Genomic DNA, 18,456 nt, shown 5'->3' on the forward strand with positions numbered 1-18,456 from the left:
AGACCTGCTGAGCTTTTCCAGCAACTTTGTTTTTGTTTCTGATTTACAGCATCCGCAGTTCTTTTGTTTTTTCTTAAACCTAAGATGGCATCCTGTGTGGCAACATTAGACACTTTTCAGTGTACTCCGTATTTGAGAACACATTATAATAAAATCTAAATCTAAAAATCTGGGCAAGATCACAGCCGGAGTACAGTGTACATTTTGGTCTCCTTATTGCAGGATGGATGTCATTGTTTCGGAGGCAATTCAGAGAAGGTTCACTTGATTAATTTCAGAGATGAAACGCTGGTCTTTTGGAGGGGAGATTGAGCAGATTTGGCCTACACTTGCTGAAGCTTAGAAGAATGGAAGGAAATTTAATGGAGATATACAAGATGCTAAACAGGATTGATAAAATAAATGTAGAATGGATATTTCATCTCCCTCATTGAATATATGACCAATATTAACTGTTACCAGTCCTCTCATATTGATACATAAAAACTGAGTATATATATAACTGAGACTTTAAAACTGCTTTGCTTCATTCAGAAGCCTTAGCAACCAGATTTAAGGTTTTTACTGCTTTCCTGGTTTTGTTCGCTTGTCAGTTACATTAGCTGCTGAATCAGTTTTGACTCCCTCTTAAATAAGCCTCCAGGTTCCCTTTGTGTCTTTCCTCATGTCCTCTGAAACACTCATTAATGCAGCCAGTGCAACCTTCATGAGCAACATTGCCTCTGGAACCCTATCCTTCCATCACTCTCACTCCTCCCAATGCTGACTGCGTGGATTTGCCAGTACACTGATTCTCATTACCTGTCTCAGCATCCCACTCCAGAATGTCTGTTCATGTGTGAACAAAGACCCTTGCCATCTATGAGCTTTGGAAATGATTGCAGCAATATCTTGGCCTTGACAAACACCTGACTGAAGGGGCAATTACATCTTCCCCCTTAATGAAGCCTCCCCACCTGGCTATACTTTCCACCACATGCCCCCCATGGACTGCCACTGTAGTAGTATGGCTTTTGTCACCAAATCACATCTTGCTCTGTACACCACCTAACAATTAGGCTATCGGGGGTTGGTTTAGCTCAGTTGGCTGGACAGTTAGTTTGCGAAGCAGTGTGATACCGACAGTGTGGGTTCAATTCCAGCACGAACTGGAGGTTATCATGAAGGACTCTCCTTCTCAACCTCTCCTCCTGCCTGAGTTATGGTGGCCCTCAGGTTAAGTCACTACCAGTCGTCTCTTTCTAATGACAGAGCAGCACTTTGCTACGGAAAGACTATGGCAACTTGACATGAATTGAACTATCTCACTTTGTCCCATTCCTGTTGCCTCTCAATTAAAATCCTCAATCCCAATTAGCCTCCAAAATATCACAAATAGTTTACTGGCAAGATAACCTCACTGCTTTCCTTCCTTAACCTCTATCCTTTGGTTTCTCCCTCCATATAAATTCCCTTAACCATATTCACAGCCTTGCCATATCACATGGACTGGCTGATCTCAACATCTTCGATCACTTTGTTATACCCTTCTTTCACCTCCACCTTTCTGCTTCACCAACCTCACTTGTTTATTTTTTTTTAAATCCATCCCTAGGGAAACTTCTCCCAATTCACTTGTAAATTCCCAAGTGCCAGCCTCTGACCCTCCAATGACCATGATATTTCTGCAACTGATGAACTGTTGAAGCACTTCCTTCCCTTCACCCTTGAACTGACTTAGACTTTCTCTCACCCTCACTGTTTTCCTGCTACAGCTCCCATCATCACTCCCATTATTCCATGGTTTAGCCATATCTTTCTGGATCACGAAGCACAATCAGGTCCTGGTCTTATTTACATCCTGGAATGAAAATATAGCCACCAGCTTCTCTTCTTCAGCACAGTCTACTTAGTGTCCTCTCCTTTGTCTCCTCTATGGTCAGCTACAATAAAGACACAGAATTCATGGTTTAATTTGTCACTACAACAGAAACCTCTGATCGGCTGCCCTTGTTGCATCCCCCTAGCCATCAGGCCAAACTTCCTGCCTGCCCTTCTCCTGAATTCTCTTCTTTCTTGCAATGGTCCTCCTGTCATTCCCACACCAATCTTAGCTCCTCCAAGAAACCTCTGACACTGCATCCAGCCGCTCCAATCTCTCCCGACAAAACTACTGACCGGGCAACTTCCCTTCCTAGCCCCGATGTTAGTCGATGCTTCAGAAGTACTCTTACACACAACTGAACATTTTTTACCCATCACCAAAATACCACAGGTGATTTTCACATCTATTACCCACCACCAGTAAATTACCTGTATTTCCAACAGAAAAATTTACATGGAAAGCCTGTTAAGAGCAACGCAGACCAAAGGTGAGGAACAGGGGGGGAAGGTACTAGATTAAAATGGAGTTGAAGAGGGCTGGCTGATGCTGTTAATTTTCCTATCCTCAATTTCTGCCCCTCTTCTTCAAATCTACCACCCTCAATCCTCACAAAACCCTGATCCTAATGCAACCTCGGCCCCACCTCCGATCTCACAAACTGCTGCCCTAACTTCAAATTCCTCTTCCTGCTCAAAATCATTGAATGGGCATAATCTATTTCCATTTTTCCTGCAACTCCAAATTTTAATTCTTCTCATTAGACTATTGAGAGAAACCTGATCAAAGTCACAAATAGCATCCGACCTGACTGTGACCACGATGAACCATCCCTCTTCATCCACTCCAGTCTCCACGTTCAGCCACTGATGATGCTTCCCCCAGGAGTGTCTCTAAGTAGGTCATCCCTCACTTGGTCCCATTCCTATCCATCCAGGTAAAGTCAGAGGATCACCTCGTGCAGTTTCTCTTTGCACTCCTGAACTATTAGCACAAGAGTCAAAGATTATCCTTTGCCTCTTATTTCTGGTTTATAACATGCCTTCGATGACATTACTCAGAAGTAAAATGGTGACACACAGGTCGATCATAGCACCACATTTCTTGATCCATCCACTGTCTTTGATTTAGATTTGTCATACTGCTAATCCAAATTCCAGTTCTGGATGAACAGAAATATCCTCAGTTTAAATCCCGAGGAGACTAAGGGTGTTGTCATTGATTCATTTCCTAGTTGCAATTAGGGGTGGCACAGTGACTCCATGGTTAGCGCTGCTGCCTCACAGCACCAGGGACCCAGGTTCAATTCCACCCTCGGGTGACTGTGCATACTCCACACAGACATTCTCCCCGTGTCTGCGTGGGTTTCCTCCGGGTGCTCCGGTTTCCTCCCACAGTCCAAAGAAAGAAAGAAAGGAAAGAGGAGGTCCCCGATGGTAGTAATATCTGGATTACTCCTGGTGCCACAAGCTAGTGAGGGTAGCAATAGGAGGATAGAGCAGATGAATGTGTGGCTAAGGAACTGGTGTGCAGAGAAGCATTCGCTTTTTGGTTCACTGGAATCTCTTCTGGGGTAGAAGTGACCTGTACAAGAAGGACGGATTGCAGCGGAATTGGAAAGGGGACTAATATACTGGCAAGGAGATTTGCTACAGCTGCCTAGGAAGAGCGGGGGCTGGTGGGTGGGACCCAGGGAGATATTGAGAAAAGAAAGCAGACTGATAGAGTTGGGAAAAGGAGTAAATCATACAGTCAGGGCAGACAGGAACAAAGCAGAGAATGAGGTAGGACTCATAAATTAAACTGCATTTATTTCAATGCAAGAGACCTAACAGGTGAGGCAGATCAACTCAGGGCATGGTTTGGAACATGGGACTGGGAGGGTGTTTTTGATTAAGGATAACATTACAGCTGTACTTAGGTAGGATATTCCTGGGAATATGTCCAGGGAAGTTATTAGGTCGAACTGAGAAATAGGAAAGGGATAATAACCTTATTGGATGGCTGGCAAATGGGAAGCATTCAAAAATGAGATAACGAGAATCCAGAGACAGCAGGCTCCTGTTGAGAGTGAAGGTTGCTGGATAACTAGTGAAATTGAGGTTTTGGTCAAAAAGGAAGCATATGTCAGGTTTAGACAGCAGGGATCGACTGAATCCTTAGAAGAGTATAAAGCAGTAGGAGTATACTTAAAAGGGAAATCAGGAAGGCAAAAAGGAGACCTGAAATAGTCTTGGCAAATAGGGTTAAGGAGAATCCAAAGGAATTTTATGAAAACATTAAGAACTAGGGAGAGAATAGGGCCCTTTAACGATCAACAAGGCTGCCTATGCTTGGAACCACAGGAGATGGGGGAGACACTAAGCGAGTACTTTGCATCAGTGTTTACTGTGGAGAAGAATATGGAAGATATAGAATGTGGAGAAATAAATATCAACATCTTGAAAAATAACCATTTTACAGAGGAGGTGGTGCTGGATGTCTTAAAATGCATAAAGATGGATAAATCCCTGGGACCTGGTCAGGTGTACCCTATAGCTCTGTGGGAAACAAGGGAAGAGATTGCTGGGCCTCTTGCTGAGATATTTGCATCATTGAGAGCCACAGGTGAGGTGCCAGAAGACTGGAGGTTGGCTAACTTTGTGCCACTATTTGAGAAAGGTGGTAAGGAAAAACCAGGGATCTACAGACCGGTGAGCCTGATATCGGTGGTGGGCAAGTTGTTGGAGGAGATCCTGACGGACAGGACTCATGTATTTGGAAAGGCAATGACTGGTTAGGGATAGTCAACATGGCTTTGTGTGTGGGAAATTGTGTCTCACTAAGTTGATTGAGTTTTTTGAGGAAATAACGAGGATTGATAAGGGCAGAGCAGTGGACATGATCTGTACGGACTTTAACAAGGTGTTTGACAAGGTTCCTCATGGTCGGCTGGTTAGCAAGGCTAGATCACATGGGATACAGGGAGATCTGGTCATTTGGATACAGAACTGGCTGAAAGGTACAAGACAAAGGGTGGTGATGGAGGGTTGCTTTTCAGACTGGAGGCCTGTGACCAGCTGTGTGCCACAAGGATTGGTGCTGGGTCCACTGCTTTTTGTCATTTATATAAATGATTTGGATGTGAACACAGGAGGTATGGTTAGTAAGTTTGCAGATTATACTAAAATTGACAGTGTAGTGGACAGTGAAGAAGGTTACCTCAGAGTACAACAGGATCTTGATCAGATGGGCCAATGGGCCAAGGAGCGGAAGATGGAGTTTAATTTAGATAAATGTGAGGCGCTGTATTTTGGAAAGACAAATCAGGGCAGGACTTATACACCTAATGGTGAGATCCTGCGGAGTGTTGCTGAACAAAGAGACCTTGGAGTGCAGGTTCATAGTTCAGTGAAAGTGGAGTCACAGATAGATATGATAGTGAGGGCAGTGTTCGGTAAGCTTGCCTTTATTGGTCAGTGCATTGAGTATAGGAGTTGGGAGGTCATGTTGTGGCCGTACAGCACATTGGTTCAGCCACTTTTGGAGTATTGCGTGCAATTCTGGTCTCCCTGCTATAGGATGGATGTTGTGAAACTTGAAAGGGTTCAGAAAAGATTTACAAGGATGTTGCCAGGTTTGGAGGGTTTGGGCTATACGGAGAAGCTGATTAGGCTGGGGTGATATTTCCTGGAGCATCGGAGGCTGACGGGTGAACTTATAGAGGTTTATAAAATCATGAGGGGCATGGATAGGCTAAATAGGCAAGTCTTTTCCATGAGTAGGGAGTCCAAAACTAGAGGACAGAGGTTTAAGGTGAGAGGGAAGGATATAAAAGGGACCTAAGGGGCAAATATTTCATCCAGAGGGTAGTGTGTACATGGAATGAGGTGCCAGAAGTAGAAATGGAGCCTGCCATGATTTCAACATTTACAAGGCATCAGGAAGGGTTTAATTAAGATTTGGGCCAAATGCTGGCAAATGAGACTAGATTTACGTAGGATATCTGGTCGGCATGGACGAGTTGGACTGAAGGGTCTGTTTCCATGCTGTATATCTCTATGACTCTTATGTCCAGGTCAGGTAGATTGGCCATGTTAAACTGCCCATCGTGTTGGGGTATGTGCAGGCTAGGTCCGTTAGCCATGGGAAATGCAGGGGTTGCAGGGATAGGGTAGGGGCGGTGGGTTTGTGTGGGATGCTCTTTGGAGGATTGGCGTGGACTCGATGGGCCGAATGACCTGCTTCCACACTGCAGGGGTTCTTTTCCATTCCATTCTAACTCAAGTGATTGTTCATGACATTGGTATTGTACTAAACCTGAGGTAAGCTTCCAACTACATATCTTCACCACTGCCAAGATCAGTTACTTCCAACTCTCAACACTGCCCATCTGCTGCTGAAATCTTGGTTTGACTGTATCAACACACTCCTAGCCAGTACCCAGCCTTCAATCTATATAAACCTGACCTCATCCAATACTCTATTGTCTTTATCCCAAAATCACACCAAACCCTATTTTTCTATCACCCACATGTTCACTGACCTATGTCTGTGCCTAGTTCCAAAGTCTTCTTCCTCACTTTCTGACCCCTCCACTGCCTTGCCTCACCTCTCCCTACTTTAGTAGCCCCCTCAGTCTGATATCTTTTTGAAATCCCTGCATTCCTTAAATTATGGCCCCTTGAGAAATCCTTCCAGCTTTGGCAGGTATGCACCTAATGGATTTGCTTGCAGATGTAATTAGCTAGTTAGCTAATTCTCTGACCCAGGAGAGCAACTAACAATAAATACTGAACAGTGAAAGTGAAAAGAATGTGTTTAGTGTCAAGAAATGGTCACATCTTCAATTCAAGGAATTTGACCACTTTTGAAGAGTAAGATCCCACTACTGAGATCCAAGACTTGGTTTTGGTGTATGGCAGAAAGCCGACCAGGAAGAACAATCTTCAAATATGGCTGTGGTATCTTAAGCATCAATACTTGATTTGGAATCTCATCCGAAAGACAAATGCCTCTTTCTTTAGACAACAGCGTAGAGCTGGAGGAACACAGCAGGCCAGGCAGCATCCGAGGAGCAGGAAAGTTGATGTTTCAGGACGGGACCCTTCTTTAGAAAGGAGGCGCATCAGAGGAGCAGAAAAGTTGACGTTTCGGGTCAGGATCCTCCTTCAGAAAGATCCCGAAATGTCAACCTTCCTGCTACACTGATGCTGCCTGGCCTGCTGTGTTCCTCCAGCTCCATACTGTGTTGTCTCTGGCTCCCACATCTACAGTTCTTGCTACTTCTGCCTCTTTCTTTATGATTAATAACATATATTTCTAACCAACCTCCTCAGATATGTTATTACACACCTGTGGAGCAGGTGGGACTTCAAACGCAGTCCACCCCACCCCATGCCCACCTTCATCCATGGGTTGGGGCGCTACCACTGCACTACAAGAGGGACACCCAACAAATGCCTCTTAACTTCTGGCATCAGTGCCTATCAGGTGCAGGAGTCTGGGCAAGATAGAGGACGAGGGTCTCCCCTCTATGGGAGCAAATTGCTGCAGACGCTGGAATCGGTACTGAAATCCAAAAAAAAAAAGGCTGGAAATCACAGGCGGGTCAGGCAGCATCCATTCTCCACTTCCATCTTCTCTTGCCTGGTCCCAAACCAAAGGAGAGCGTCAGCCGGCGGAGATGGCCCAGTTGGCGATGACCCCGTGGCCGAACAGTTCAGTTTGCAGCCTGACGACCGACGTGAGGGAGCCGGGGTCCGGATTAATTGATTCGCGGGTCGGGCCAGGAGAGGACGTTGAGGAGATGGAAGGCAGCCGCCTGGGCCCTGCCTCGCCAACACCTCTGCCTAGCAACAAGCACACGTGGACGCTGAAAGGCGGAGGTGCTGTGTGTAAATTCGAGGAGGAACAGCGAGTATTTCATAATCGATAACCCCTCTCCCACGAAGCTACCCTCCCTCTGCCTCCACCTTGCCGAGCTTAAACCCTCACCTCAACAAATGCAGCCTCCTGCTCTTCAACTGCGTCGCACGCACCGTCGCTTCGCGCGGGGCCCTCTGGGATTTGTAGTCCTCCCTCCTCGCCCCCTTTGCTTGAGTGCAATAGGCGGATGTAGGGAGAGTGGACTACAGCTCCCACAGGGCTCCGCGCGCTGTCAATCAGACGCCTATGTTTCAGCCCAAGCTTATTGTAAACACTGATCAACTACTTTTGTTGAAAACTTGGGTAAAGTGCACTGAGATCAACTGCATCATCTGCAAGAAGCACAAACGCAGCAGAACAGCATCTACACAAAGAGAATTGAACTTCGGGGGAATATCTGAACCCAATCTTATTAAAATTGTCAACAGAAATCAATTAGCTAATGATTTACTGATGTCTGTGCAGCTGCTGTGATGCACGCTATTCTTAGGATAGAAGTGGGCGAGTGCAGAGAAAAGGTCTATCTCTGCTTATGGTGAATCACACTTGTTAAAAGTCAATAAATCGTTAATGAGATTGAGAGTCTTGGCAACACTGCATTATTAATATTCATCTTTCTGTTTTGCAAATGTCAGTGGAAAATCAATACAAAGGCATCATCTAGAACGAGATCCCAGTTGGCACCATCTGCTTTATTTTAAGTGGCTGGCCGTAAATGTCGAGGACATATAGTATTTCGTAAATGTATAATATTTCAGATAACAAGCATCCACCCCCAATCTCATTTCGGAGTTGTATAAAGGGGAGGCTTCATATTTGTAAGGCAATTGACAAGAAGAAACATTTCAGATCTCAGAGTTTCTTCCTGGATTCTTTATATAAAAAAAAAGTTTTTTTTGCCATTGGACCAGAGAAGTGCAGTGAAACTCAATGATAAAGTCAGAGTTGTCAACAGTCAAAGACGCAAAATAATTGCAAAGCCTATTGAAATGCACCCAGCCAAACTTCACAAAGAAGGGTCATTAAATCAGATTTGTTAAAGCATTCAATTAGTCCATCTGCCCAAATTCATGCAAGGAACTACATCTTGAGTTTTGCAGCAGTTTTAAATGTTCAGCTCCCTGTTTAATCATTTCCATTCTGTTATAACTTTCTGAGTTTTGTTTGTCTTTCTAGAGGATGTGGACATCACCTACTAGGCCATCCCTAATTGGCCTTAAGAAAGTGACCCAGCTTCCTGAACCGCTGTAGTCCACGTAATATAATGACACACAGTGTGTTGTCAGAGAGAGAATTGCAAAAATTTTGATCCAGTGACAATGAAGGGACACTGTTTTAGTTCCATGTCCAGAGAGTGTGTGGCTTGGAGGGGTACCTGCAAATGGTGATGCACCCCGTGCATCTGCTGCCTTTCCTTCCAGATGGTAGGTGTCGCATTGGAGTTTGCTGCCTTACATCATGTGGGTAGTACACAACTTCTGCCACTGTGTGTCAGTGGTGAAGGGATTGAATGTTGACGGTAGCAGAGGGGATGCCAATCAGATAGATTGCTCTGAAAGGTTCATGAGTGTTGTTCGAGCTACACTACGCATGCAAGTGAACAGTATTCCATAAACAACTAACTTGTGCCTTGTGGGCAGAAACTGGGGAGTCAGGAGGTGAGTTACTTATAGCAGAATTCTCAGTCTCTGACCTGCTCTTGAAGAATTCATTTGGCAGGTGCAGTTCAATGACTGGTCAATAATAGCCCCCAGAATATTGATAGCAGGGGATTCAGCGATAGTATTGGCATTGAATGTCAAGGGAAGATGGTTAAACTCTGTCTTGTTGGAGATGGTCATTGCCTTGTTTGGTGCCAATATTACTTGCTACTTATCAGGTCAAGACTGAATATGATCCAGGTCTTGCTGCATTGGTTATGAACTGCCTCAGCATCTGAGGAATCACAAATAGTGCTGAGCATTGTGCAATCATCAGTGAACATCTCATTCTTGACCATATGTTGGAGAGAAGGTCATTTCTGTCACACCTGAAGATGTGTTGGGCTTAGGAAACTCCCTCAGGAACTCCTGATTTTTTTTTGACTGAGATGAATGATCTCCAACAATAAAAACCATATTCTTTGGTGCTAGTTATGACTAACAAATGGGGAGCTTCCACCCGATTACCATTGACTCCAATTTTACTAGGATTCCTGGATGCCACACTTGGTCATAGGCTACCTTGATATTAATGGCTCATACTGTCATCACAACCCTTGAGTTCAACTATTTTGTCCATGTTTGAAACAAGGCTGTAATGAGTTTAGGAGCTGGTGGAACTTTACGGAATCCAAATGGAGTAGCAATGAGCAAGTTACTGTTCAATAAGGACCAATTGATACACTGTATGGCCCCCTTCCAACATTTTTGCTGATAATTGAGAATAGACTAATCAAATGGTTGGATTTGTGCTGTTCTTTGTGGACAAGAGCTACCTGGGCAATTTTCTACACTGCCAGGTAAATGCCAGTGCTGTTCTTGGAACAGCTTGGCTGGAGAGCAATGCTACTTCTAGAACATAAGTCTTAAGTATTATTAATAGAATTTTGTCAGGACCCATAATCTTTGCAATATCCAGTGCCTCAAAAGTTTCTTGCTTTCATATGGAATGAATCAAATTTTCTGAAAAATGCCATTTGTAACGCGGGGGCCTTCTAATCAAAATGGATCACCTACTTGGCACTTCTGGCTTAAGATGGTTTATCCTTGTCTTTGGCGCTGATGCAACAATGAATTACCATCACTGAGGGTGTGGCTATTTGCTGTTTAATTATCCACCACCATTCATGACTGGAGTGACAGGGCTGCTCAGCAGAAATCTGATCCATTGTTTGTGGTATTGTTTAGCTCTTTCTGCTTAGGTGTTTGGCACGTTATCCTCTTTCGTTGCTTCACTAGGTTGACACCTCATCTTTGTTTAAAGATGCTGCTGTCATGCTGTCCTGCATTACACCATTCCCCTGGCTTGATGTTAATATTAGACTGGGGGATATGCAGGGCCATAAGATTACAAATTGCAGGGGAATACAGATCTGCTGCTGCTAATGATCCACAGAGTCTTATGGACACTTAGGTTAGAGTTGCTAGATCTATTCAAAATCAAATTAAACCAGTGATAGTGCCACAACATCAAAATGAATGCACACTTGCTGCTCCTGACATTTGATCACCATAGAAAGGTGAATAGAATGCAAACTACAAACCTGAAAGTAAGCATCCAAAGCAAATTTGACTAATTCAAACCCAGTGAAGGAGTTCCCTTGATAACACAAGACATTTAAATTTATATAGCACTGATGCAGCAGCATATATCCCAAGATGCTGGAGAGATATAGAAGCAGAAAAAAAGGGGAGTAAATCAGGGTGGTGATGAAAATCTTGCTCAAAAAATTGAGGGCTGAGAGAAATAATCAAGGAGGAGATGAGAAAAGAGGAGAGATAGAGTGGAATAGGAAGGAATTGCAGTGGTCAGGCTAAGGCAGCTCACCGCAGACTTCTGTGAAGGTTTTAGGAAGGCTAATGGAATACTATACTTTATTACAAGAAGAATTGAATATAAAAGTAAGGATGTTCTACTTGATTTGTACAGAGCATTGGTGAGACCACATCTCAAATATTGCATACATTTACGGTATCTTTACTTAAGGATGGATATAATTGCATTGGAGGCGGTTCAGAGAAGATTTACCAGATAGATACTTTGTGTGAGCAATTAGTTTTATGAGGATGGATTGAGATTGTTTCCACTGAAATTCAGAAGAGCGAGGGGTGATTTGATTGAGGGTTATAAGATCCTGAATAGTCTTTTAAAATTAGGGGTTGCCCTTTTTATGACAGAGAGGATGTTTTACTTTCTTTTACAAAGGGTTTTTGCGACTTTGGAACTCTCTGCCTCAGAAGATGATCCAAATGTCCATAAGGACCCCCATCAATTTTTACAGATGCGCCACAGAAAGCATTCTATCTGGATGCATCACGGCTTGGTATATCAACTGCTCTGCCTTGGACTGTAAGAAACTACAGAAAGTTGTGAACACAGGCCAGTCCATCACGTAAGCCAACCTCCCATCTATTAACTCCATCGACAGTTCTCATTGCCATGGAAAGGCAGCCAACATCATCAAAGACCACATCCCCCCAACCCCAGTTATAATCTCTTCCAGCCGCTTCCATAAGGCAGAAGATACAAAAGCTTAAACACATATGCCAACAGGTTCATCGCCACTGTTGTTAGACTTCTGAATGGGCTTCTCGAATTTCAAATCTAATGTTGATTTTGCTTTTTGTGCAAGTTGTTTGCAGCCGTAACTTGCATTCCTCGCGGTATTCAATCACCCTATGCTCTTTGTACGTTATGATTTGCCTGTACTGCATTCAAAACAAAACTTTTCATTGTACATAGGTAAATGTGACAATAATAAATCAAATCAAATCAAAACAAATCAAATTGAATATGGGGGTCATTGAGTACTTATAAGGCAGAGGTAGGTAGATTCTTGTTAGAAAATGTGGAATTTGGACCACAAATGATCTAATCAAATGACGCACCAGGTTTGAAGGGCCAAATGGCCTACTTTTGCTTCTAAATTCTATGTTCTCCAGGGCAATTAAGGATAGACAATAAATGTAGGCCTAGTCAGTGACACCCACATCTGATGAACAATTCAAACTAAAATTCAAAAAAATACATAGAATAGCAAGCGAAGGTTGTGAAATCAGTGGTGGGATATAAGATGCAAGTGAAAGACCAATGTCAGAGGATAGGAAGGTGAAGGGTAAATACAACAATATTTTTATCTTTAAAAGTTATCTTTTCAAAACCTCCGATTAAACTTGAAGCCATGTAATGTGCATGGAAGAAAGAAAGCACCAAATTACAGGTGTAACCACAAATAGACAATGGGGTTTGTGACATTGTTCAATATAAATGTATTAACCAATGCATTGAAAATAGCATTTGATGGAATTACAGTTAACACAGAGCAGAATTATACAAGGATCTCTGCCAGGAATTACACTGCAACTTCTGTGAATAATTTCTACATTGGAAGGAAACGCATCACCATATTCTCAAGGGCAATTAGGAATAGGACTGTATGTACTGGGCTTTGCTAGTGATGTCCATATCCTGAGAATTATGTTTAAAAATACAAATTTAAAATTGGACCATCCCAGAAGAGAAACAATTTGAGAGAATGGGCCAACAAGTATATGTAAAGTTATGAAGTACAAACTTCATGAATGAACTTTTATATTCAAATTAATTAAGGGAAAAATAAAATAAAGACAGAAATTGAAATTCTAGAGCAAGAAAGTCAGAAAGTCTTGGAACCTTTTGCAAACAATGAAGTGTTCTTTTTTAAATGTGTCATCACTTTTGTAGTAAACAAAAGACCAAGTCATCAAAAGTAACGTTTTTATTTACATATCTTTTGATTCAACCTGTAGTTTGGCAGTAGTGAAGAGTTAAATGCCCCTTCTGAAAATGGCAATACCGATATTCTGCAGCAACAAGCCTTGATAGGAAATTTAGTTAATTAGATTAAAGTGAAATGCCTAGGAATTATGATGTACAATGGTCTATAAAGTCTTAATTTTAACAGCAGACATCACACCCCTGTGCTCCCTCTCCAGAGACACCTGGGAGTGGACATAACAAAAACAGAAAGTGCAAGAGGAACTCAGCAGGTCTGGCAGCCTCTGTGGAGACAGAAACAGAGTTAACATTTTGAGTCCCATGACTTTTCATTGTGTAAGGATTAGGACCCTGGTCAAGCTGTGATGACATTACAGCGCTGCACATTAGTGAGTATGAATAAGACAGGATAGGTAGAGTTTGAACACTGTGTACAGAATTTGCATCTACACACTTGGAACTTTTGATACTCTGGAAGCAGACTGCGATGCTCTCTCAGAAAGGCAACCCATGGTCTTAAAGACATAAACACATGATAAAGGTAGATTTCCCTAAAGTATATAAATATATATTCTATATATATATACATATATATTCTATATATATATATATTTATGATTACCGTATATTAATGTGTACTTTGTCTTCACCCCACCAGTCTATTAAAAAAACCCCAAACTTAAACTGTGGTATTAAATCACATGACAAAAGATGGTTGCGTTAATTAATTAAATTCATCTCTGGGATTCACTGCCTAGGAAATCATAGTAGCAGTGAAGATCAAGAAACAAACCTGGGATAATCTGGAGAAGAGAAAAATTTAAAAGATCATTTTTCAAGAAATCATCCGTACAGCTTTAAAAGCAGTTAACAGCCAGCGAGAAGCCACAGAGCTAACAACAGCTATGAAAGAAACATTGTTTGACAACAACATCTCCACAAAAACCACTAGAACACTGTAAGTATCAAAAAACCTTTTACAGTCAGTAATAGGTGAAGCAAGCTTTAACAAAAGCAGTGAGATCATTAAAACCCCCTGACAGCTAATGGGAGATACCTGAATCAAGGATTTTGGTAGGGTAAATCAGAGCAGGACTTAGACACTTAATAGTAAGGTCCTGGGGAGTGATGCCGAACAAAGAGGCCCTGGGGCACAGGTGCATAGTTCCTTGAAAGCGGAATCACATGTAGACAAGTTAGTGAAGAAGGCTTTTGGTATGTTTGCCTTTATAGGTCAGTGCATTTGAGAGGAGTTGAGAGGTCATGTTGCAGCTGTACAGGACACTGGTTGAAAATTGAAAGAAATGTGGATGTTGTAAATCAGGAACAAAAGCAGAAGTTGCTGGAAAAGCTCAGCAGGTCTGACAGCATCTGTGAAGAAAAATCAGCATTAATGTTTCAGGCCCAAAGACCCTTCCTCAGAACTGAACAGGGCACTGGTTAGGCCACTTTTGGAATACTGCATTCAATTCTGGTCTCACTTCTATGGGAAAAGATGTTGTGACCCTTGAAAGGGTTTAGAAAGGATTTACAAAGATGTTGTCAGGGTTGGAGGGTTGAGCTATGGGAAGAGCCTGAACAGGCTGGAGCTAATTTCCCTCGAATGTTGGAGGATGAGGGGTGACCTTATACAGGTTTATAAAATCATGAGGGTCTAAATAGGCTAAATAGGCAAGGTCTTTTCCCCAGGGTAGGAGAGTCCAAAACTGGAGGGCACAGGTTTAAGGTGAGAGGGGCAAGATTTAAAAGGGACCTGGGGGGACAATTTTTTCATGTAGAGGATGGTGTGTATATGGAATGAGCTGCCAGAGGAAGTGGTGGAGGCTGGTGCAATTACAAATTTAAAAGGTATCTGGATGGGTATATGAATAGGAAGGGTTCAAAAAGATATGGGCTAAAGACTGGCAAATGGAACTAGATTAATATAAAATATCTGGTTGGCATGCACGAGTTGGACCGATTGGTCTCTTTCCGTGCTGTACAACTCTATGATTTGATGAGTCCGTCTAAGAAAAAGAAGCCAATTACTAAACACCCAAAGCAAATTTGATCCCTTGAGGGAAGGGACATAAAGTTTTCATTTTCGCATGGGAAACTAGGCTGAGGGGAGCGCAGTTGAATTTTTTATCAATGAGTTAACAAAATTCTGAACTACTGAATTGAGGAAAACATTAACAGCTGTGAATTAAGAGAATTTTTCAGGCATGGACTTTAAGAAAACTGATTGGAAAAAGGGAATTATATTGGGAATAAAAGTCATTATTCCAACTGGAACTTCCAGAGCCCCAACAGTGAAGCTAGTGGAATCTTTACTGTTTTGAAGGTTTCAAAGACAACTTTAAGTTTTGTTAGCCAAATAAGAAGTTTTATAAATTTTATGTATTAAAATACAAAAACAAATCTGATGAAGAAAAAACACAAATCTGACCTTGTGGTGTTGGAATTTAATGCAAAAAATAACTCAGATGCAGAGGGAAAATTGACTCTAATGACATCATGGCAAACATGTTTGACTTAGTTAACAAAATCATTGAATCTTTTTGAGTGAGGATGTAGTGATGAGGTCAGCCAGCTGGACTTCATAGAATAGGAATTCCCTGACTGGGGCTGTTAATCTGGTCCAAACAGGGAGCCCTGGCTGACATATAAAAAGGGGAGTGTCAGAGATGCTGACTCTGAATGAGGCAGTACTAATGTCAAGTTCATGTGTAAATAAAGGGTGACTTGGTGACAGATACCAGCTTCTGGATGAAATAACTCCACAGAGGCTGGTATTCAACCACAAGGTCACCCTTTATTTACACATGCACAGTACATGGACTCTGACCAGCTAGCCCAGAGCCAGTTCTTAGAGTAAGGAGAATCCCTGGGACTCCTGTTTATAACTATCAGGCAGGACTCCCTGATTGGTCCAGGTTAACAACCCAATCAGGGAACTCATATTCAATGAGATTCACCCAGCCAAACTTGTTCCAATCCCTACAGTGGAGTTATTTCAGAAGACATTTCAGGAAAGTTTACAGCCACAGATCTTTTGAAATCTTTTGTCTATCTTGGAAAAGGAATATCTTCAATTCATCTCTATCAAAAAGCCATATTTGTAAAAGGAAGCTAAACTTTACCATTGAACACAGCATTTAAAACAGCAGACATGTTAGCAGGTTTTGGTTTAATGCGACTACAACAAACATTCAAAAAAAAATTTAATCAGCAAAGAGTACAACAAGACAACAAAATGAGTGCAGTTCGAGGAGATCAAAATCTTTAAAAAAATCTTCAAATCAAGAAGCTAACCAACAACTTCAAGTGCCTATCAGTAATCAAACAATACATAAAAACTTGTTGATACCAATCTTTCCACCAGAAGCATTCAAGCTTTCAGATTCATTTGCTCAAACAGCAGATTGGCAGACGTGAAAAGTACAATTCCTAAGATTATGTACAGCTTTAGCATTGTAAAATAAATCAAATTGTTCCACCCAACATGTATGTTCATGCCTTGGAACAGAACCTTGAAGAACAAGTCAATATCGCAAGGGATAATGTTTCTTTACATGAAGAACATAATACATAGGCGGACTACCTCATTTATTTCTAGGGAAACTACCAACTGTATCCAATGATAAAAGTGGACAAGAAAATATGTAATCACCTCGAAATTCTCATGTACCCTTGTAGTTACATCACCACAAGTTCCTTCAGCCAGATCAATTGATCTAACAGAAGGCAGTAGAGAATAACCAAGATCATTGACTCTGTCTCAAATGTTCCTATATCTTGATATAGACTTTCCTGACTTACCTATCAGAGTAGATGAATCAAATCAAAAACTTGGGGAAGGGTAGGAGACGTAAGGGAAAAATATAAACTAAATATGATAAATATAAGTAACTTAACCAACTCATTTCAATATGTGTCCAACAGTTCATCAAAGTTTATGACAAGGGAAAAATGCTTGCACAGTGGTTTTATGTCAGGGTTTCAGGACTCTGGAGCAAGATGAAGGAGCTGCAAATCACCGAGCATAAATAAAAGAGTGGGGACAGTTACAACATTCTAGAATGACACTGCACTCTACACCATGGAACTTGAGACACTCTGGAAGCAGAAGCATAAGTCGTTACTTAATGTAACTATAAGATTGTAGTGATTGGAATGTGGTCAACCAGGTGGATCACATCGATATGAATTCCCTAGTTGGGGCTAATAATGTGGTTCAATCGGGGAGCCCTGGCTGACAGATATAAACAGGAATGTCAGGGGTTCTGTTCACTATAGGAGCCAGATCTGAGCTAGCTGGGTCAATGTACTATGCACATTTAAATAAAAGGTGATGTGGTGATGGGATATCGGCCTCTGTGGAGTTATTTCAAAGACAGAGCCTGATTCATCTATGATTATCATGTATAGCAGTATTTTGTATTAATTTAAAACATATAGTGTTATTTTGAAGTCTAAGCTCAAAGACAGTTCTTGACTTTGCTTTCTCCATGACCAGTCTGTAAAGAACCCAAACTTATATTATAGTGTCAAAAAAAAGACATAGGCATGAAAGGAATTTTTGCAAACTGTGGACCAGGCAACAGGCAATTGAGACTAATTGCAGCTTCAGCCCACTGCCTGCACCACTGATTGAAAAATCAACCATATCAAATCCTATAGATGGCACCTTTCATTTCCTCTATGACTCAAATTGTACACAACCAATGAACCACACTTATTGAAGTGGAGTTAATCTCGTTTTGCAGGTAAACACCATCTGATCTTTGTTAAGGTGTGTCCCTCAAACAGAAATGAGATGAGTAAGTAACTCTTTAATCGGTGCTTGGTGCTGTTGGATCATGGATTATTGTTGACCACATCAATGGGAAAGTTTCCTGCTCTGTTTTGCAATAGTGTCATGTGCTGTTTTCCTTGACAGAGCTCTAGGGTCCTTAGTTTAGTATGTTAGCTGTAAGACGGAACCTCTCACAGTGCAGCACTCCCTAAGTGCTGTACTAGAGTGTCAGCCTAGATTATGTGTTCAAGACTCTACAGCATTCCCTCAGTCCTAATTGGAGTGTCAGCCTAAATACTGTTTTTATGACTCTGGAGTGGAAATTTAACCAAACTGGTGCAACATTCTGATTCAGATAAGAGCGTGGCTGAAACTTGAAAGGAAGTACATGATGTCCCAATGTGGAATGTTCCCAAGCCTCCAGTTAATGCTCCATCGTACAAAAATTTCTAAG

General features: G+C 41.9%; 1 protein-coding gene across 6 annotated transcripts in view; it reads right to left on the minus strand.

The window, feature by feature from the left end:
- The window catches only part of LOC109934949 (thromboxane-A synthase-like), a 110,020-nt gene that overhangs the window by 74,325 nt on the left and 17,239 nt on the right, over nucleotides 1-18,456 (minus strand). For 3 of the 6 annotated variants that reach the window (XM_048607564.1, XM_048607565.1, XM_048607563.1), the window contains exons 1-2: nucleotides 7,838-7,896; nucleotides 2,669-2,845 (exon numbers count right to left, since the gene is read on the minus strand). The exons of 1 other annotated variant lie outside the window; for it this stretch is intronic. In XM_048607564.1, the coding sequence (XP_048463521.1) occupies nucleotides 2,669-2,702 (34 nt within the window). In that variant the 5' untranslated portion in view covers nucleotides 2,703-2,845; nucleotides 7,838-7,896. Of the gene's footprint in view, nucleotides 1-2,668; nucleotides 2,846-7,837; nucleotides 7,954-18,456 lie in introns of those variants that run through there. 2 more of the 6 variants (XR_007264072.1, XR_007264071.1) reach the window with 1 other exon arrangement.

This window comes from Rhincodon typus, chromosome 18 (assembly GCF_021869965.1).
Source record: "Rhincodon typus isolate 14 chromosome 18, sRhiTyp1.1, whole genome shotgun sequence".
NCBI lineage: Eukaryota > Metazoa > Chordata > Chondrichthyes > Orectolobiformes > Rhincodontidae > Rhincodon > Rhincodon typus.